Genomic DNA, 22,500 nt, shown 5'->3' with positions numbered 1-22,500 from the left:
AGAGGTAGAGCAAGAGATACGGAGGAGCAAGCCTGAAAGAAAGAAAGCGATAGAGAGAGAGAGGGAGAGAGAGGGAGAGGGAGAGGGGGAGGGAGAGAGAGGGAGAGAGAGAGAGAGATAGAGAGAGAGGGAGAGAGAGAGAGAGAGGGAGAGAGAGAGGGGTGCAGACAACTGGAGGGGAAAACCTCCTCTCCAGTAAGGATGATGTCAGTGTCTGCAGCTGAGCCCCCATCCCTGCTTCAGTGTGCCGCGGACTCGCGTCCTCAGCCCCAGTCAGCAGAGAGAGAGAGAGAGAGAGGGAGAGAGAGAGGGAGAGAGGGGCGAAAGGAGAGAAGACTGGAGGAGGAGAAGAGAGAGGAAGAGAAAAGGAGCGAGGGGTGAAGAGAAGAGAAGAGAGGAAGACCGTACAGAGGAACGAGCAGGTGTGTATGTCCAGCATGTTGCTTGTTTTGTCTGTCTGTTTGTTTGTGTTTTTTGTGCCACTTCTGCATATGCAGCGATGTGTAAAATGCCTGTTAAGCTGTTTGGTTAAAGTTCTCGGAGGGATAGCGAGCCTCTGTGTTAAGCTTATGAGAGCAGCTTCCCTCAGCTCCACCTCATGCCTGTTTCCCAGGCATATTTTACCTCAGTATCACTCAATCTGCCTGGAAGACTATTTGGGGCAGCCTTCACTATCTGAGTCACTCACTGTCAACGACCAGGTAAAATGTTCAATTAGGAAGTCAATTAAAATGAACCTTTGGCTGTTTTTTGACGATCTCCCCTCCGGAGGTTGAAACTGAAAAAAAGGGAAGATTAATGACTTACTTGACAGGGGAGTCATTGACAGAGTGAGTCGACGTTGGCCAGGAGATGGGGGTGGCTGTCACCTCACCTGTTCGATAAACTGTGCGGCGTAGGGAGGGAGGATAGGGAATGAGTTATCTGTGTGTGTGTGTGTGTGTGTGTGTGTGTGTGTGTATGTGTGTGTGTGTGTGTGTGTGTGTGTGTGTGTGTGTGTGTGTGTGTGTGTGTTTGTGTGTGAATTGGTGTGTGTGTGTGTGTGTGTGTGCAGTGTTAAGTGCTCCTTATGTGTGGGACCATTGGCACACAGCAAAGCAAAGAGACCTTGCAAAGACATGACACGCGTGGCCGAAGACAATAGAATTACCTTGAGGTGTGGCCAGTGTGAGATCAGGTCACTGTATTATCTCCTCGTCGATAAGAGGACCCAGAGGACCTGTAATGGGCTTCGCTCTGCTAACCACCGAGCCAAACCGCGTTTTCGACCACTTCACATGGGCACCTCGTTAGGTCGACTGACCACCGTGCGTCAAGCGAGCCCCTAAGAGCCGGCCTGTCGATTGTGGACGGACTGCAACAGATGCGGCAGAGATATTGACACCAATAACTGACCAAGCGGCCAGCCAGCCACCCAATCAAGGGCAGGCCATCCGTGGTAATAAACTTGCTGGACTCACACTGCAGCACCACCAAAATGACTTGAAGATGAGGCTTTGATGCATAAATATGAGGCATCCTAAATGGAGGAGGGAAAAATGCATTTCAGGGCCTTTGTATTGTTCACAGCCTGTAAAATGCTGTTCCGTTGTTACAGTGTGTGTGCCAAGGGTCCCTGTGAGAGATGCACCACTGCCCTTTTTGTGGCGGTGATAAAATGCCTACAATAATGCTTGCTTTACAACCTGGCACCCTGGACGAGTCCTGCCTGTTATTTTAGAGCTTCTTGTGCAGCTCCTCATCTGAAATATGAATAAGGGTCAGATAAGGTGAGGCAAGGAAGGCTGTGGCGTGGGGTCTCAGTGAGATTGGTCACAACAGACCAGGAAAAAAAAAAGATTAAAGGGAGAGCTGCCCACTCACAGCAAGTCTGATTAAGGAACGTGACTTTGTCTTTCCAAATCGTCGTTACCTCTTATCACGTGATATTGCTCTCGCTCAGCCGAAGCCTGAGCTGTCACTTGCTGTCAGTCATTGTAGTGATGTAATCTGATGCAAACTCGACTCCCACAGACCACACCACTTAAGTGGTTCACTTCACAGAGCCCATGAAATGGCACTGCAAAATCAAGTGGGCAAAGGAACCACTAAGGCTATGTGCCAGAAAAGAGCCTGATGGTTGCATTGTAGATATATATATATATACATAAAGATATAGATATATGTGCATATCTATACATTTGTGCTAAATTGCGACTCAGATAATTTGCCACCCACTTTGAATGTGAAAAATATTATTATGCAGGAGAGAAGATAGATGGGGGTATGGAATCAAATCTATATAGCTCTCCGGTGGGTTTCCTCTTCAATCATACGTGTGCTTGATCGATAAAATAGGCAAAAGTGGAGTGAAAAATCCTTACTTTATAAGGCCTTTGAAGACCATTCAGTAAGTTCTTGGCTCTGTCCAGAAATATATATATTTTTTGTGAAGATGTTAATTAGAATGGTAGCTTTAGGCAGTTAATCACAGACACATAAACAGCCGTTTTGATCCTAATTTCACAGCCAGTAGTTTATTTTAACTCAGAAAAGAGAGATTGGGGAAAAAAACACTTTCATCTCATACAAATAGCATAGTGGCATAAATGTGGTGAAATATATATATATATTTGCGCTGAACTGAGAAGGATTTTCAAAGGAATTATTTTCACATGCCCCTGCACTGACGGGAATTCATCTCAGTTATACAAACAATACTCCACTCCCTGACACAACTCCCCCCTCAGGTACATTAATAATACAAATCATCAGCCTTTGTTTTGCCGTATCTATTCAGGCCTACACAGACAACAGGCTCCCCCTCTTTAAACCGATGTTGCAGCGTATTGGCAGGTTTAGGGATGAAACGCAAGCCTTCTGACACATGTCAGATTATCACGTCGGGGCAGCACCTCATTACCGACGTGTTGTTCACGGTGCTGTTTCAATCAGCGAGCGTGGACCATGGACGCCGACTCCAACAGGCAATCAGTTTTGTTTGCATTTCCGCTCGAAAGCTGCCTTGCTTACTTCTCTCTACCTGGAACATCAAACAAGGAGAAAAAAAGAGGCTTTCAAAGAACCTGGGTTGTCTGCATCCTCATTCCTGACACTAATGGCACACACACACACACACACACACATGAAAAGAAAAAAAAAATGAAAGGAAGGAAAATGCTCTGTTTTTTATGATCAAGGCTCAGATAGTCTTCTGTGATAAGGGCATTGAAAAAACGAACTACAGTATTTCATCTTGCTAGGAACCTGTGTGTCAAGCTCATATAATGTCTAGCGAGAGAGAGAGAGAAAGAGAGAGAAAGAGAGAGAGAGAAAGAGAGAGAGAGAGAGAGAGAGAGAGAGAGGAAAGATTAGATTAGGCTAACTTTCGCATGCTGTGCTGTGATTTATAAAGCCCTATGAAGTGTGAATCTCCAGGCTTAGTGTTGTGATCAGTTTAAAATAACTTTCAAAAGGAACACATAACACCTTAGGATATTTTTCGGCAAAGCTGAAAGTGCTGCGAGGCAAATTCAAAGCCTTCCAGTGGGAAGAAAGCCTCATCAGGTGTTTGTTGCATGAGGAAACTAGCAGCAATATTGTGAGCCCAGACTCAGCGATATCAAGCAAGTCAAATGACATCAAAACTGGGGGTGGTAACCTTGGGGAGAAACAGGCCGCGGAGGAGCCGACGAATGTGGGAGTTCTTAATAGCAAGAGAAGTCTCCTGAGACAGGAAGCATATCATGAATATGCGACACAAAATGCCTGTGGCGCTGCATCACTGACTTTGAGCATAATGAGGACTGTTTTCATGGCGGTAAATATGGTCAAGGATAGCCACGACATTGTCAGTGAGCACAGCACACTGATGAGAAATTGACAGGTGATCACGAGCACGAGTTAGCACATGCAAGAGCAGTCATGCTTTCTGGGTTCAGTTTCCACCCTGCAAAGCCTGTGTTCTCTTGCAGAATGCTGATAGGGAGTCCCCATTGTCCCCTAAATGCTGGATTTCAATCATTGCATTGTATTATTTTGTGTTGGCTCCACAAGTCCATCCGCTTCACCCAGACAAAACCAGCATGCTTCTCCTTTGTTTTGTGTTTTTTCTGTGCGAATGTGTGCGCAATTGTGTGTGTGTGTGTGTGTGTGTATGTGTGTGATGACGCACTCTGTAATTTTCCACCTCTGTAACATCAGCCTTGTGTGTGTGTGTGTGTGTGTGTGTGTGTGTGTGTGTGTGTGTGTGTGTATGTGTTTATGTCAGTGATTGCTTGTGTGTGTGTGTGTGTGTGTGTACGTGCGTTTGTGTGCGGGTATGGACGATGGATCTCAGTTGAGGTGGCCCCTTTGCTCCCATCAGCCGCCATGTCATTACCGGTGACCAGCTGCCCATCCCTATCAGCCGCTGATCTTTATCCCTTCGTCCACAGCCAACCAATCCCCCCCATCCCCAATCCCCAACCCCCCCGACCCTCAATCACCCTGCTGCCTGACCATAGCCGAGCGAACTGATGCTATTTCAAGGCCAGACTCACTAATAATGTCACTCTACTTCAAAGAGCAGAGCTGCACTGTCTCCCCAGAGAATCCCCCAGCACAATAGATAAGATGAAACTGCTCTCAAGCCTGACAAGGCCTCCTGACAATAATTGCTTGGTCTTTTTTATTTTTCACCATCATATCAACCATCAAGATTGCCAAAAATCTATTAATTCAGCTGTTGTTTTCATGTTTGTACTTTTTATATGCCATAGCAACCATGGCATTTACCAGGATGCCAGGATAATAAAAAAATTCTTTAATAATTACTTTAATAATTCTTACCTCAGCGTATGTGTCATGGCAATCTATCTAATAAAACACAAGTCATAAAAAAAAGTCAGATGGTCATTAATTGGGAGCCATTCAGTTTGAGGGAATGGGACAGTCATTAGAGGCTGATAGTACTTGACTGGATTTTAATTAACTATGCTGCTGTGATGGGTAACTGTGAGAAGTGTAATCGAACCCTCTCTTCCCCTGTTCCTCACCAGTGGGGAAGTGTTTTTTTTTTATTTCATTATTTTATTATCATTTAAAAAGCTTCACTGTCACTGCAGGTAAATCTATTCAATTTGTGGTGGCTCCACAGCCTTCCACCTGGGATTTGAAATGAACCGCCCGCCTCCTGCCTTCCCGCCTTCCTGCCTTCCTGCCCTCCTGCCCTCCTGCCTTTCTCCTTTGCCTGCTCTCAGCTGTCAGTCCAACACTCTACCTCTCTTCTCCCATTCTCTTCTCCCAGGTGCACAGATGTCTATCTTCCTGACACCCAAGGGGGGGTGGTGGAGGCCCCCCCACCCCACCCCACCCACACACACACCTCCCTGAAATTCTGAAATTGTGGCACACACACAAAGCTAGCTGCACATCTGCTGCTGTGTCTTATGGCTTTTTATTCCTATGTGATACTGCAACTGGACTCATGTAGGGATGGAAGCCACTAAACACACAGTGAGGACTCGACTTGCACTGTGAGGGAGGGGAAAGCCCGCCCGACAGACCCAGACTTGAAACGGCAGGTCAATTTCCTCTGCAATCAGGTTTCAGTCAATTGTGTCCCGGGGTTTCGGCCCGGCTGGTCATTAAGATAACACAGTTACGCTGGATCTGGGACCAGTTTTGTTCACGCTGCAGGGCAAGCCTTGAGTGTCATTTCATTGAAAGCCATCTGTCATTTAATGGAAATGCTTAAACAACAGATGGGGCAGAACTGAATATCTCATTTTTATGTGATGAAATATCATATATGTGATTAAATGGCAGTCTGCATGGCGATAGCGCAAATATGAACTTTGTAAGTTTCCTGGATGTTATTGAAAAAAAAAGGAAATGGTTAATGTTAGAAAACATATTGATTAAACAGAATGCATGATTGTTTCCAAACTCATGTGTGTATGTGTGTCAGGATAATATCAAAATAATAACTTCATTATATGTATTTATACAATATTATATTATGTGGGCAGGGTATTCTTTACATCAATACCCCAGTTGTGTATTTAAAAGCATTTTGCCTCATTCTGCTATAGTGAGAAATTACACAGTAATATGGATCATGGGCTTTGTTACTCTTTCTGTATTTCAGAGGTATTCTATTCCACTACAACGCACACTACAGCATGTTAAGGTATAGGAGAACATGACATATACAGTACAGGGATTGTGCCTTTATGCTTCTTTTCACATCATACTGTGTTTGCTCCCATCATGCCAGGTGGTTTTATCACAACACTGCACAATTACAGTTTTTCTCAGTCGCTTTGGTACTATTCTCACATCACTATTAACATTTGCACAGCAGTTAGTGCATTTCTCAAAACAATTAGTGCAAACTGCAAAACCTAGTGGATGACCTGCAAAAGCACGTCACTTGCTCAAAATGGATAGTCCATTCCTCAAAAGCACGTATTCATGTCAATAAAACTGTCAGTGTCATCAAAATGAGAAGTCTTGACACCATCGTTTATGAACAAGATAGTCAAATGGCTTTGTCATGTTTTCATTATGACAGTTCTCTCAGTTTTTTCCAATGCAAAAAAAGGGCAGAACTCTGTGACACTACCTGAACATGCTCAACACAGCACTATACACTACTTGTACAGCCATTTGAAAACTACAGTAAAGTTACACATTTCTGTAGTTAGGGGAGTAAGTGAGTACAAGACACTGAATACGTACATTTTTACTGTATGCTCTTTGCAATTCTACAGCATTGTGACAGAATTTGATAACTAGTTCAACAATTTTGTATGTAATGACTCAAGCAATGAAATGAAGACTATTAGTTTTATAGGGAACGACTATTCAGTATCCATAAGTATAGTTCATTTTGACTGACATGACATAAGCAAATGATAATGTTAAAAAACAGCAGAGAATTGTATGAAAGCAACTGATACATGTCCAAAAGTATTTGCAATTTGTTCAGAGGAAGGAGAATTTGCTACTATGATGTGCACAAATGACTAAATGTTGTGGAGGTTGAACTAATAGTTATGAGAATTTTCATTCTGATCTGCAAAAAGCACCAAAGCGAGAAAAGCTGTAAACACGTGCCCATTAGACGCTCTCATGTGTTTTGGTTTGTTTGTTTTTCTGCCAAACGACGGTCTACATGCAGTGCTATGCCAAGTGTTTAGGCACATTAGTTGATTCACAAAATGATTTGCCCTTGACAGTTATTGTCTATTCTTATTATGGTTTGTGTACCAATAGGATATGTCATATTGGCATAATGGGATATGTCAAATGTAATTAAAATAGTGAAGTATTCCGGCAAGACATTTTTATATGCTATTAAAGAAAGAAAGTAACAAAGATACAGACTACATTGCAATATGAGACTAAAGGCCATTAGGTCTGAGAACTGGCAGAACACATGGTGACATGGGATTACATGAAGAGACAGAAAGAGTGAAGACAGTATAAATCCTTCGAAGACCTGTGGCAAGTTGCCTACCTTACCTAGCATACCTTAAAAACTGTCCAAGTACACCTGTAGGCAAATTAGTGTAAAGGGAGGTTGCACCAAATATTTTTGGTATGTTGCTATTTGAAATATCAATATTATTTTTTGACCCATCCTCACATTACAACATTTCACAATTGTCTAAACATGGCATTTTATGTACATTTGATCTCCTCCTGTGTTCATGATACAGTGCATGATCTTGATTTATGCTTAGCCACATGCCACTACTGCCTGTTACCCTGTATTGAATGCTATGACTAAATGGCTGCTTTGCTTTGTTATACCTCCTCCACTGTTAATAAAATGACTAGTAATGCTAATATTCTAATAAAACAGTTTCACTCACTTGACTTAATTGTCATGGGATCTTGTTTCAGTAAAGATATTGTGCTTACTGCTGTATTATTATTGTAGCATGAATGGCAGTAGACCTCTTTAATTATACCATTAGGCTCATTACTCCATGCTTACAGGACTTAATGTGCCACTTGAAGCCACAGTCCATTGCTTCCAAAAGGCTGGTGGTTTCATAAAGTGCCATCTTAAGACACGTTCAGAAGGGCTCATTGTTTCGTATTGATCACAGGCATTTTATTCAGAGGTAAGACTCTGGCACAGAGGAGCATTGTACGGTGTGGACAGCATGAAACAATGTGTGTCCATTACACGGAGCCCGGAAGGTCAAAACAAAGAAGCACTGCAGAAAGAAGCCTGAGTACCTCTGGGTAAGAAGGTAAAAGGATATGGCAAGAAAGCTGCCATCCACAAGTATCTTTTGAGTAGATCCAGCAGTGTTTGTATCATATTCAACTATACAGAGGGCCAGCAATCCTGACATGTGATGTATGGCCTGCATTGTTGGAAATCTTCATAGTGTTGTGACAAATAGATGCCAATCCAAATGGTTTAAAAAGTAACTCCTGCTGTTAGCTACCCTCATGTTTCCACTTTAAAAACATTAAGCTGTTTTTTTTACAGTCCATGCTTATTTGATGAGACTAGTCTAATTTATGACGATTCTTACAAATAAAATCACTCTATGATGCTCCAAGCTGTGTGAAACACATCATCACTTTACTTCAGACAACAAAGACACAAAGGGAGACAATTGCGGACTTTCAATAACCAGTTTATGAGGCACTTGGTAAAGCACTTTAATGCCAATCATAAATTCCCTTTCTTCTTATTCTTTGACTCTGTTACATATTATTAAAATAAACTTTTGACATTACGCATTGCACAAGAAATCAACTACCTACAATATTATACAAAGTTAAGATACATATAAACAAGATAAAGCACCTTTTTGGAATCTAGTAAATAGGCGTCCTAACCAGCTGCAGGACAGACAGATGATGGTGTGGGGGTTTTCTGTGTGGAAACATCAGTGCACGGGAGAGCTTTCAGATAAGGGCTTGTTAGCACCTGAGTTCGACAGATGTGATCTCATGCAAATGATTAAACAGTTAATAATACCCTTTCCAAGAAGCCAGATAAACACTTAAAAAAGAAATGCACAATTTGTTATTATCAACAGTAATTCCTTCTTGCATATTATTTTTGTGCAGAACCTAGAATACCAGCATGTGGGATGAAGAGAAAAGAAGTTGTGACCTTTTCTGTTCCAATGGACGACATTTGTGTTCACATTACAGTACAACATAGAATAGCACCAGTTAATGTTATACAAAAGCCAATACAAAGAATGTCACTGCAGTACAGTGAAGCAAAAGGAAATAAAAGCAGTAAGTCTCTAAAGCATAAACAAAGATGCTTTGCCATGGTCCATATTATTTTGCAGAGTCCTTTGGTCCTATTCTCCCAAAAGAAAATCGTTCTTGTGAAGGTCATACTGTCATGCATTATTTAACAAAAATATTTTCAGTTTATTTTCAAGTAATATTTTTTTCTTTTCTTTTTTTTGTAAATGAAATAAAGTCTCTCTTAAAAAGATAATGTCAAACTTCAGAGGAAAGGGAAGTCCTTTCAAAAATATTTTATATTTCATAAACTCGTCTTCTCAACTGGTCCTCACATTAACGCAACATTTACAAAAACATGAAGATGAAAAGGTAATAAAGTGACTAAATAAAAAGTGAAAATGTTATCACTGAGGGGAGAGTCGGGAACGTTTCCCCAGTACAGTCTCGTCCACCACTTTCTGGTGTCTCCAGCTCACTCAGAATGCTCTCCCTCAGTTTATTGATTCAGAAGTGTCCTTCCTTAAAGGAATCTTAAAGCTAGTGAGTTTCTGGCCAAATAACTGGCTCAGGAGGTTATTCTGTGACTCTGCAGTGCGGTAGGAGTGTGTGTCCACAGATCTGACCCCTGCTTTAGGTTTGGACTTGTTCAAGGAATTGTTAGTTGATGGCACTGATACTTTGGAAGTGGGAGACTGGACAGGCCGGCCGGGACCTAACCTCTTCCCTTTGAACTCCACATTTAAATGTCGTACAATCTCGGTCTTTTTTGGTGGATAATTGTCGAGGGAGCCCTTTTTGAGTTGCAGGCCAAGAGTCCCTGACCTGTGCTTGGAGACAATCTTGTTGCTGACAATATCGTCCTTCACAGACGAGAGCACGGGATAGTCACCTGGGGCCTCTGGCTTTCTCAGGCCTGAAGGGAGTTCAGCTTTGCTCAGACGGAACTTCTTTTTCGCCCTCGAGTCGATGCCGAGATTCTCCCGTGCAACCGTTGAGGATGTCTTCTGTGAGCTGTATGTCACTTTCGGCTCTTTCCTTTTTTTATGCGGCCTTGTCGACTCCTTTTCTTCGTTGGATGACGAGGTCAAGGGAGTGGCCTTGGCATGATGGACTGGCGACAGCTCTGCGGTTCCAGAAGACAATGCCCTTGGACTGGCTCCGGGACTGTGCTTGTGGTTCTCAGCTGCTCTGGAACCTGCTTTCTCCTTCATCTGAGGACTAACAAATTGGTCAGTGTCACTTGTAGATGGAGGATCTTTTCCCTCAGCGTCACAGGTGGCAGTGAGGACAGGGTGGTCTTTAGCTTTCTCTTGTCTCATTTGTTCGGTCAGCTTGGGGCAGTAAGACAGGGGCTCTCTGTGAGGCAGATCAGCATCGCGTGACTTGTCCAGGCTCCCAGGAGAAGATTCTCCTCCTCTCTTGTTGTGATCTTCCTCTTTTAAGCTCTCATGGATATTTGCTTCTGAAAAACACTGATTAGGTTTGCTTGTGCAATCTCTCTCATCTCCTGTAACACTTGCGGGTGAAACGAGTTGTTTTATGCTGGCAAGAGGGTCATCTTCTTCCTTGACGTCACAGTTGACTGTCATACACTTAACGTCCTTGCCATTGTTGTTTGTCTCTTGGGCAGGTTCAACGTGGGACAGGTCGTCACTCTCCTCCGTCTTTGGTATAGCTTTCGGGGGGGAGGTTTGGACTGCAGAGTCTACATTGAACTGACACTGTCTGAGCTCGTCAAGAATCTCGTCCTCCGTCTTCACGTCTGTGTCGCTCGTCTTGGTCTGGTGCTCTTGGTCTGGTCTGGTGCTCTTGGTCTGGTGCTCATTGTCATCGTTGCACTGCATTGGCTCAGTCATTGAAGATTTCAGAGCCTCCACCTCCACACTCTGACCTAGGTGGCAGGAAGCAACGCTGGCAATGCCACTGTCAGAGCTATTTTCCTGCAGGCTCTCCGGTAGGATCTTTCTCTTCTTGCTTGGAGGTGAGTTGAAGCTGTCATCTTTGGACGCGGTCATTTTGCAAGGGCGTAGGACCCCTCTGAACTTGAAGATTTTGTTTCCCCCAGCCAGATGCTTCTCCATGTGGCGGTCGAATTGCTCCTTCTTGGAGAAGATGTAGTTGCACGTGCTGCATATGAAGGACTTTTTGATCACATGCATCACGTCGGCGCACAGCTCACAGGTGTACAGAGTGGTGTGTTTGGAGTCAGACTCGTCGAGCTCCTCGTGCTCGTTCTTCAGGTGGTCCTTAAGCTCCTTGGCCTCCTGGTAGGAGACGGGGCATTTGTTGCAGAGGAAGATCTTCTGCAAGCTGTGCACCACCAGATGTCGCTGTAGTTTGAACGGCTTCGGGAACTGTTTGCCACAGTGGTGGCAGTCTCTGGAGGGGTCTTTGCAGTTGGGATGCATTTCGACATTCTTCGGGGCAATCTCAGCCTTCAGGACCTCGAGCGGAGTGAAAGTGCTGTGCTTGCTGCCCCCGCCACTGCCCTTGGTCTTGGTCACGATGGGCTCGCTGTCATCATCTGTCTTGGCTTCTTGCCCAGTTGCGTCCGGCGTGGCTCTCCTGTCCTCCCTGGAGGACGACTTGTCTCCTCTGCTGGACTTGCTGGGCTGGTGCTGCATGATTGAGGTGATGAAGTTCTTCACTGCGTTCTCCTGCATGAAGCAGCCGGGCATGTCCAGGAGGGAGCTCTGGGTCTGGCCCTTGCGGGCGAACTGGGTGGCGTGCTCGCGCAGGTGCTCGTTGTACATCCACACGTCCGATATCTCCTTCAGGCACATGCCACAGGCCCACACGCCCGCCTTGTTCTTGGCGTGCTTCTCCCTCAGGTGGTCACGCAGTTGCTCACGGGAGCTGAACTTGCGCTGGACGCACATGTAGCAGGTGGGCGGTGGTGATGGATTGTGGGAGAGCTTGTGGAAGTTGAGCTCGCCTAAGGTGAGGAACCATGTGAAGCAGACTTTGCACTTGTACTGTTTGTCCTTGGGCTTCAGTCCAGCCTCGCCACGTTTTCTGACCCTTCGCTCCGCAGGCTTCTTCGCAGGTTTTTCGCTCTCAGTGGGGAGACTCTGCAACACATCGTCTTCACTGATGATGCTCCCAACTATCGAGATGTCTTTGCCAGGTTCAAAAAACTGAATTTCCGGAAGTTGAAATGTGGTGTTGAGGTTCTGAATGTCAATGCTGGGGAAATGTGAAACGTTTTCCTGAACACAGGGAGGAGCACCAGGGTAAGTATCCGTGAGTTCTGATTTGCACGACTCGACGTCTGGAGAGACCAGGGGATCCGTGTCGGCAACAGGATTTAGGGGCCCCAAGGGCACCGGGACCTTACTGATGATGTCCTCTGTCGGGCACAAGAATGTGTTTATACCATGGTCTGCGGTCTCATCATAGCACTTTTCGTTTGTCACGCTGTCACTATGACAATCTTTTTCAGCAGAACCTTTCATCACGCCTTTGTGACACATGTCTAATATGATTGCATCATCAATAGTCATCATATCATATTCAGGAGCGCTGATATTATTCACAAACATTTTGTCAGTTTTACTTTCCTTATAGTCCTCTCTCCTGTCAAGAAACATGTCAGCAGGAGGATAATCCTGAACAGCTGGCACATTTGAGGCTACTTTTTGCTTTTTATTGCTCTTGCCGTACACCCTTGGACACTTTTTTCTTTTCATTTCTTCAGTCCGAGGGAATAACTGTGAGAATGTACTCTCATCGTCAAGGAGGGCGTTAAGGTCCGGTCCAAGACCAGAGGAACTAGCTGGGGTTTCTTTAAAAGAACATGTGAGTGGGTCGGCGTCTTCTCTGGGCTCATTACTGCTTTCACTCTTGATCTCCACCTCCGATTTTTGCTCCAGCTCTGCATTCATGCTTTTTTGCCCCAAGGATGCAGTCTGTGCATATGCTATTGTTTTCATGTTGCATGATTCATGCTCCCCACTCATCTCAAAGTCCCTAACAATCCCTTCCTTTGCTGCACTGGTGCCTGCTTCTTCTGGGGTGTCTGAGGGTTTCAGGCCACTGTGTAGGGAATCACTATCACTGGCCATTAGATCCTGCTCTTGAATATGAAATGAGTCTGTGGGAGATGTGGTGAACTTATGGTCATTAATGTCAGTCTCCACAGTAAGTTTCTCTGGGCCGGCCACTTCAGATCCTTCATGGCTACTGGTTGTATTTGTCTTTTCAGGGAGTGGACAGCATCCTTGCTGGGACACAGGTGGGAACTCAGGGGGTATGGAATGCAGTATGTCTGTGTCCAGCATGGACAGCAACTCCTCGGGGAAAGGGTCAGCTTTCACAATGTTAAATGGATAACTCTCACCACCGACTTCACTGTTTTGGCTTTTCCACGCTTTGCCATTTTTTCTAGTCTTTTCCGCTGCCGGATGTCTTTTCTTGTCTTTATGGTTAGGCTCTGCTGAGGCGTCTGGCTCACTCGCAGTGCTTTCTAACATCGAAACTGGCTCATCCACATTAATCGACATTCCATTTCCCTGTGTTTGCAGGCTGTGCATGTTTATAGGTGGCTGGGCGTCTCTCTGGAGAGGCACTGGTGTTTGATAAATTGATGTGTTACTGGTCATGGATACACTCACATTCGTTCTCACCACATGTTTCATGGCTTTGTGTCTCTTCAGTCCTGGCAGAGTGCGGAGGTACATTGAGCAAATCTCACACTGAAAGTTTCCTTGGCCGATGTGGCTGGCGTTATTCTTTTTTGGGGAGGGTTTTGCCTCGGCATGCTTTGTAACAAGTCCCTCTTCTGTTTGAGTTGGTGGTGCTGATGTTGAAGGTTTTGTGGCAGTCTCTCCCTGGCCTTGGAGAAGTTTCTCAACAGTGGACACAGCATTGTTTGCTCTCATGGTGAAGGACACGTCTTCAGTAGGAATCGTTAATGTGTCAAAGCTCTCTCCATCTGTTTTTTTCAGTAGTCCCAGGTGGAAATCCATGAAATCAATTGTCTCAAGAGCCACATGGCAGTTCTCCATCTTGCTGACATGCATTTTATTTGTAGAGATGCATTCTTGTTGTCGACTGCAAGTCACATCACTGTATGAGCAATTGTCATTATCTTCAATGTGGCTCTTTTGTATAGAAATAGCTGGCATGCTCAGTGCTTCTAGTTTGTTTGAATCAGTCGACAGTTTAAGTTCCTGGTCATGTCCTGTGCTGAGCTCATTTGATGGTAATAGCAAATCAGTATTATTTTGATTATCATCAGATTTTGGACTTGTTTTTATACATGAGTACTCAACCATTTCTTTTTCCGATGGGAGTGAGGTGAAATTATAGTGAAAGTGCTCTTGATTATCGGAAACTTCTTTATAACTCAGGGGGCTTAGTTTGAAATCATAAACAGAGTCTTTGCTTGGGAATGTTTCTGTTGGAGAGGAAACAGCGAGGTTAGAGTTGACAGATACAATGGAATTACAGACCATTGTGTCAGATATAGACATTTCACTCTTGGTCATTTCAAATTCCAAATGGGGGACACAAGGGTGGTCCAGCCCTACAGCTACTGCTGGTGATGGCTCACTGATGAGCGTCTCTTTTATGCAATTCAACTCATTTTGCTCCTCCCTGGGCACCTCTGTGTCTCCGGTTGGCTGACTGTCATCCCGCCATTTTGTTTTCAGCTCAGTGTCCTCCATATGCAAAGCAGGGCTTCCGTGTGGTGGGGATGGTAAGCAGGGGCTAAGTGGAGGCATGGCTAAATGCTTGTTCTGCTCCTCCTCGTGAGTGTCATCAGTACAAGCAGGGGTTAAGGGTGATGTAGCTATAGTCAGGGTGGGCTCAACCAGGATGTCTCGGTACCCTGGCTCCTCTGTGATTTGGTCAGGCAGGTCTGAGGTAATCCCCTGACCAGTGTCCATATCAGTGTCCTTAATTGGGTCCACATGGCTTGCATGAGCATGAGAGAAGTGCTCAGTAACACTAATCTGAGGTGAGGCATGGCAAGCGCTTTCTGCAGCTGCTTCAGTCATCTGTGTGCTGAGGTGCTCCTCAGTAATGTTCTCTGTTTTACTTGACTCCTCACCCTCTCGGGAGGCGCTGCATGCTGGATGAACTGCTGTGTTTTTGATCCCATCTTCTTCCACAACTCTTTCAGATTCTTTCAGTTCGTGAGCTGTCAAACAGCCCTCTTCTACACATTCTTTACCCTTTTCCTCTGCCTCATCAACTGATGCTTTGCCATGGCAAGGCTGAGAGACCTTTGACTCTTTGGATGCCTCTTCTGTGCCTGTCTGATCAGACTTTATATTGGAATTCATTTCCATTTCTTCCTGCTCCAGCTGTCTGCTTGCCCAATTGCAGTCCTTTGACCGCTCTCGCTCATATTGTAGAGTGGTGGGAAACAATAATTCTGGGGACTCTGAAGAGTCTCGATGTCTCTTAAGAGCTTTGCTCTGGAGCTCCTCACATATTTCCACAGGGTTTTGAGGATCATGTAACTGTGACGCCAAGACATGAAACGGCTCCATCTGAGAGCTTTCTGTGGCATTAGTGTTATTTTGGGTGACTGGATTCTCTGAGGAGTCGTTGAATTTTATTGTGTCTACCTCTTCTGCCATTTCACAGCCTGCACTCACAGACCGAGGAGAAGCATACAGAGCCTCAGACTGTTTGTCTAACCTCGTTTCTTCTGCGTCAGATAGAGTATCATTTCCCATTAAATCATCATTAGCTTCTTGGCAGCTGCTCTGAGAGTGCTCTGGGCTTGACTGTAAACGTTTAGATTCCAACAGTGGCAGTGGCAGAGGATCTTTCTTAAAGATGGAGTCTGAAATGACTTCCAGACTTTTCATAAGATTTTCCTTGTACATTTCATTCTCGAGCATCTCCTCGGATTTGTCTGTGTGCAGGCTCTTGACGTCACTGTCACCTTCTGATTTATGAGGTGTACCTGGGTGGTCCTCTCTCTCTGCCACGGATATGTCACCACCGGTGCCAACTTTGTCACTCGGAGTGTCGTGAGTGTGTGTGATGGAGTGTGTCGGGGTGTGGAGGCAGTGCTGCGTCTCCACCAACCCAAACTGGAGAGGACTAGCCCAGGGCATCTCAGGCTCTGAGAATCCCTCAGAGTGTGGGTCCGCTGGCAAGTTTGGTGCTGTCAGTGCTAAACTCTCACCAGCGCAGTCCACCTCGAGACCGCTCTGCTCATTATCAGTTTCCTGGTCTAGCCGCAGGGGTGAGAATTTGCTCATGGTCAGCTGTTTCGGGAGCTCCTCCTCGAGCAGCGGCGAAGTGCTGAGCTTGTTTGTCTGCAACTGGCTCTCCAGCTCGGTGACAATTCGCTTGATCTCCAGCTCGTCCTCGGACACACAATTGCTCAGGCCCGTGCTGTAGTTCATGATCTTGTCTGGCAGAGAAAACGGCACTGTGCCAAAACTGCTCTTTTTCTCGCTCTCCGCATCGGAGTCGTCTTTGTACTGGGATATCTCGTCTGGTAGCTCTGGAGTCACATCCACCATTAAGCCCCAGTCTCTTTGCTCCAGGAAAGGAGAGAAGGAGGATTCAAACATTTCCTTTTTGTCACTGCTGGGCTCCAGTGGACTAAAGCTGTCTTTATTCAGCTGTATGTCTGGATATAGGTTGTTGTCAAAGGCACCGACTGTGAGGTCTCCAAACATGGATGACGTATCAAATGAGAGTGGAGATTTTAACAAACTCTGCTCCTGTTCTAATGGACAAGGCATGAGGCTGTGTCTCATAGAGTCTTTCTGCACAGCAACATCTTGTAAATTGGTGGGGGACAAACACACTTCATCCATCAGCACATTGCACAGTGATGGGGGCTTTTTCACCAGATCAGTGTGGAAGTTTGTCGGCTCTTTGCTGTCACCATGCACACCATCAGTAAGCTTGTCAAACTCAATTGTTGGGGTGTCTGAATGTTGCAGTGCGGCATGACTGACACTTTCATCTTTTCTTTTGTGAGATGGTTTCACTTTCGATGAACTGTCATCTTTCTTTTGCTTGCTGTTACTGTTTAACTCCTTGTTGCTCAGTACCTCTGATGAATAGAGTTTAGAGCTGGAGCTGCTTTTGTGACTCTCTTTCGTGTGACATGTGGACTCTTCCGTTCTCGCCATGATGCCAGTCTCACAGCTGAAGCGGTCCTCCTTTGCCACGGCGGACACCTCTGTGCTCTTGAATCGAAAAACGCTCCTGGTCTTTGTGAGTTCCGACACAATTTCCGTGTTCCTGCTGCTGCTGCTTGAGCACTTCGTGGTGGTCGTCGAGTCCTCTTTGTTGGCAGAGAGGAGAATCTTCTCTGTGCTGTACCGCTTGGTGTTTTTGGAGAAGGACAATGCCAGGGAAGTGTTGGACTCTCGGCGCACCCTGTGTGGTGACCGCTCGAGCCCGTTCTGCTCAAAAGAGTCCGAGTCCTTCCGCTTCACCTCGACTTTTCTCTCGCTGTCCGAGTCCGTGCGGTCAGTGCTCTTGGGGCTGCTGATGCCGTCGCTGGAGAGGCTCACAGAGGTGCTGAGCTCGCTGCTGGTGGAAGACCTGCTGCTCCGCCGCCTCAGCCTCTCTTTCACGGGGGACAGAGACACGTCGTCCGCCTTTTTGGACTCGAAACAGTCGTTTTTATCCTGCTTCCACGGGAGGTCTTGGCTTTTCTCACTCCTCGCTCTGCCCTTGCATTCTTTGGTGTATGTGTACTTGCAGCGGATGCTCTGGCTGAGGCGGCCTTTCCCGGCGATCTTCAGAGGCTCACAGTCCTCGTCAGAGTCCGACACGTAGTCGTATTCCCTAAACGTGGGGGTCTGCACGGTGGGGGTTAGCCTCTCCATCACCAGGGAGAACTGCATATTTTTGGTGCCTTTGACGTGGAGCTTGTGCAGCTTGTTCTTCTGCTGGACGATTTTGTGGATGAGCTCCTTGCTCCACCTTCCTCCACCTGTCCTCTTCCTCTTCCCCTCCCGGGTCACGAGCCTCTGTGTGGTGGACGTCCTGTTGCCAGACGGGGATTGAGGAACAGATGACTTGACAAACAGGGAGCTTTCCTGCACGCTCTTAATTCCACAGCGCTCTGAGAACTTTTTGGATAAGACAAAGCAAGGATTACCTGAACTTTCCTCTAATGTCGTTTCTGACTTTCGTGTTTCTTTCACCCACTGTTTATGCTCTCTGCTCTTATCTAGGGAGGAGACACTGAGGCTCTCTGGCGAGCTCTCCTCCTTGGAGTTGGTGTCATCACTTTGTTCTAAGCTCTGACTCTCTGTATTACTACTTTCTGTCTGCTTGCTGTCAGTGCTACGGCTGTCTATGTCGGAGTCATAAGAGCATTTTCCTTGTGTGTATGACCTTTCACTAGCGGTTGCTTCATGCTTGGTTCGACTCTCAAACATCACACAGTCTTTGGTTTTCAGTGTCTGCCTGTTTGACGTGCACTTGGCAGTTGTGAGTTCATCATCCACAAATGCATCGATAAAGCTGCTGTCAATCTCTGCATTGTCAGACTGATACCCAAGTCCATTCAGAGCTTCTGTGATAAGGCTGTCTAATTTAGCATCCTCCATATCTAGGTCAGGAAGAGAAACAGGAGGGTTGTTGCCCCCCGAAAACAAGTTCAATTTCAAGGGGTCATCTTTGGTGTCAACTTTTGCCTCTGTGTCAGGTATTAGTTCACCATTCTTGCTCAGCCCGAGCAGAGATAAATGCAGGTCTGACGGGCAACGTGACATTTGAGAAAAGCCTGTTCCAGAGTTCAGGGCTTTGGTGGGATCCATTTGGAACTTTTTGGGGTCCTCGACTTTTGATATGTCTTTGAAGTCATTTTGTGCAAACGCATGCTGTCCACAGTACTGCTTATGGTCAAGGAAAGACACCAGGTTGTTGAAGTTTTGATCACACTGCTTGCAAGTGAGCAACACATCCAACTGGTCGAGGTTCGCAGTAGCTAAAGAGGTGGCCAGTAGTTGGTGGGCAGAGTACGGGGGTGGGGGATGGTGCTCCATCCCAAAGTTGTCCATACAGCCTTTGTTACTCTCCATGCTGGACTTTGGGTGTGCTCTGTGGTTCTGCAGAAAGCCCATCATGTCCTCCTTGGGTCTATCTGTGGGGTAGGGCAGACTGCGCGAGGCTTCCGCATGGAAATGGTGATGGTTTGTGTTGAGGTGATCGGTGGATGTCAGTGCCTTACCCTGTTGCTGATGGTAGAATGGTGGTGGGCCAACAGGCTTTGAGATCTGGCTATCATCAGAGCTGCTGTTGACAGGGCTCGTGGAGGCAGGTGAGAGGGACGAGCACGTACTGCTAGAGGCAGGGTTCTGAGTGGGGGAGGGCAAGGGGGACTCGTAGGGGGACACAAGCATCATGCCCATGGGTGGCACCTGCATAGGAGGATAGTTACATGCTCTGGTGGATGCCCCAGGTATCGATTGGTTCATCCCAAAGTATAGCGACTTATTCTTAGCATCACAGGCCTGCACGTGACTTGCCTCAGCTTTGCTTTTATAGGGACAGGGGGGCAACCCTGTGCTACAAGTCTGTTTGACACTCTCCTGTCTTTGGTTTGAGTACCCTTCAGAGGGCCTTTTGTTCTGGAAGGTGCCAGGACTTTTGAGCGGACCGGCCTTGTGCAATTTTTCCTCATCCTGCCACTCATTGGGTGCGATTACAAACGTCAGCTTCTGATTACTCAACTGCCTGGAGAGCTCAATCCTGTTCTGGTTTGGCATGGCTGACCTTATCTGCTGCCAGGTCATGCGGTTGTTTTTACCTGGGCCCTGCCTCTGGTCATGTGCCGGCTGGCACTGAAAGGGATATTTCTCTGGCAGGTTGGAGTAAGCCAGAGAGTTCTGCTCCATGGGCGGAAAGGCCTTGTTCGGGCCCTCCCACGTCTGTGCCGCCCGACTGTGGCTCTTGCTCATGTTCTTCTCATGAGGCACAGGGCCCATGTGGACAGCGTTGAGTGGGGGGCTGCCGTAAGCTTTGCCAGGAAAGTGCATTTGAGAGCCAGGGCCCTGTGCAATGTTTCTGATGTGGTGGACGTTGTTTTGAATGAGTACCCTCTGATTGGCGGCAGCGGTGGTGGTGGCGCCGCCGTCTTTGGGGTGGCAGTTCCTTTTGCCCCCCGAAGTGGCAGCGGCGTCTGCTTTGTCCGCCAGGCCGCTTTTGCTCTGCTCCGAACTGGGAACGGAGCTCTGCCCCAGGCCCGTCTCCTCGCCCACGCCCCTGGGGCAGTGCATGGAAGACGGAGGCCCGTGTGGGATCGGCAGGTACTGCTGCGGCTGAGTGGACAGGGGGTACGGCGGCCTGTCGTCGCTCTGTTCGCCGCCGAACTGACCGCCGCTGCCCTGCTGTCCTGCCTCCTGTCCCTCCGCAGAGGCCTGGAAGGCAAATGGGTTGTGAGGCACCTGGCCGGAAGGGGCCAAGGAAGTGTCCATGTAGTCCTGTGACGGAGGGTTCTGGTCGCAAGAAAAAGCGTCCGTGGCCGAGTCCTCCAGCAGCGGAAAGCCATACTGGAAGGACAGGGGCATGAAGCCGGCCTTGTTCGGCTCGACCGCAAGGTTGGCTTTTTGCGCTGTAATCCCATAGGTGGCGCCAGCGAGCGTCCTCTCCGGCGACTGCCACGCGTCGGTCCCGTTCAGCTGAAAGTCTGAGAAGAGCATTTGACCAGAGGGCTGTGACCCACTAGTGTCCAGAGGACCCTGTGGCTGTGGTGGCGGCTGCTGCTGCTGCTGCTGCTGCTGTTGTTGTGGTGGCTGCTGCTGCTGCTGCTGCTGCTGGGTGGAGGCTGGGTGCTGGGGGGCAGGCGGTCCTCCCGAGGTGCCCCCCACCACCACCTGTGAGGTATAGCTGGCGGAGGTGAGGTTGGAGGGGCCCTCCGGGAAGCAGCGGCCGTAGCTCCGCTCCTCTTGCTGCAGCTCGGCCTCCCGCTCGGGGATGCTGGGCACGTGGAACCTGTAGCTGCCGGACAACGGCCCCCGGCTAGCCTCCAGCTTCTTGGGCGGCGACACCTTTTGCTGCGGGTAGGCGATCCCGATTGTGGGGTTGTTGGAGCGGGGGTTGGTGATGCTCAGGCGGTACAGCTGCTGCGGGTTGCCGCGCTCCGACTTGCTGGATTTCTTGCCCTTGTCCCGGGTCCGGCTCTTGCCGCTTGGCGACTGGGGGCTGCCCTTACCCCCGGGCCATGGCCTGCTGTCGCTGGTGAACTTGGGGCGGTTCTGCAGCGACTTAAAGTCTATTTTTCCCGCCTGCTGGGGCCTTATGACGGCCTCGCGTTGCTGTGTGCTCTCTCGGTCCTTGTCTATGAACTTCACGGTTCCATTCGAGTAGGGCTCCGGAGAACCTCTTTGACGTTTCTCGCCGTACTGCTCTCTCGTTGAGCCCTCTCCGAGCTTCTTAGACGCTGCATCCAGTTCTTTGGTGCCGTACGTTCTCTTAATCTCTCCCGCCATGATACCAGCACGGAGTTGGATCGGCAGGCAAGGTCCCTTATCTGTGCCGGGGACGACACTGGGACATTGTGCTTTGGAGTGCAGCTAAAGAGGCCTCCTGTCATACAGGTAGAAAGGAGCCAGTATTGTCTCTTCTCATTAATCTCCCCTCTCCCTCATGGTGCAGAGAAGTCCCATCACTATCTGAAGGGCCTGTGAAGAAACAAAGCAAAAACAAAGAGAATATGTCAGAATAATGTACATTCATGGAAAAATGTCAATCCAACAATATCTAATAAATTAGCATTCTAATATAGTATGAATTATTTAAGCATTGAAAAAATAATGTGTGGGAGCTCTTCATGGGAAACAGTAAGATATCAGAGGTCACTACAGGCAGTTTTCAAGACCTCAATAAGTCTATCTAAGTGCCACTTTTCACCACTGGAGGGCAGTCTTGCTGCATTTTTCTCAAAATGCAACAAGAGCTCAAAGGGACTAGAATTTTCCAAAATAAAGTCCAGTCTGACAGATCAACTCACTTTAAATGATTTTTCCTTTTTACGATTAAAAAATGTAGACCAAGACCTGCCTCTTTATTGGCAACAATATGATGACATCAGCATTAGACTGCCAACAAAACACATCTTGGGTACAGTGGATACTTTCCCACTAACTTTGTAATTATCATCCACAATGACATTAATAAAATAAGAAGTGTGATTCTTGATCCATAATTCCATGGTGTAAAAACACACATAAAACTTGTGTGTCACCGACTTCCAAAGCGAATCAGCTCAGCAGATGGGAAGCATTACGCAGGGCTGGGAGAGTGAGCGCAGAGGACTGGGGAAAATGGGAGAGAGCAAAACACTGAGGATGCCGGAGAGAACGG

The 22,500-nt window shown here is 47.1% G+C and overlaps 1 protein-coding gene across 3 annotated transcripts in view; it reads right to left on the bottom strand.

Moving 5' to 3' along the window:
- Positions 1–8,608: 8,608 nt before the first annotated feature.
- The window catches only part of znf469 (zinc finger protein 469), a 256,202-nt gene continuing 242,310 nt past the window's right edge, over positions 8,609–22,500 (bottom strand). For all 3 annotated transcript variants that reach the window (XM_076271261.1, XM_076271275.1, XM_076271267.1), the window contains one exon: positions 8,609–21,818. In XM_076271261.1, the coding sequence (XP_076127376.1) occupies positions 9,690–21,626 (11,937 nt within the window). In that variant the 5' untranslated portion in view covers positions 21,627–21,818 and the 3' untranslated portion in view covers positions 8,609–9,689. The remainder of the gene's footprint in view (positions 21,819–22,500) is intronic.

Source organism: Alosa pseudoharengus, unplaced genomic scaffold, assembly GCF_046254945.1.
Source record: "Alosa pseudoharengus isolate Yale_2024_CS ecotype anadromous, Long Island Sound unplaced genomic scaffold, YU_APseudo_1.1 YU_APseudo_1.1_scf_10, whole genome shotgun sequence".
NCBI lineage: Eukaryota > Metazoa > Chordata > Actinopteri > Clupeiformes > Clupeidae > Alosa > Alosa pseudoharengus.
This window is presented reverse-complemented; position numbering and strand designations above follow the sequence as displayed.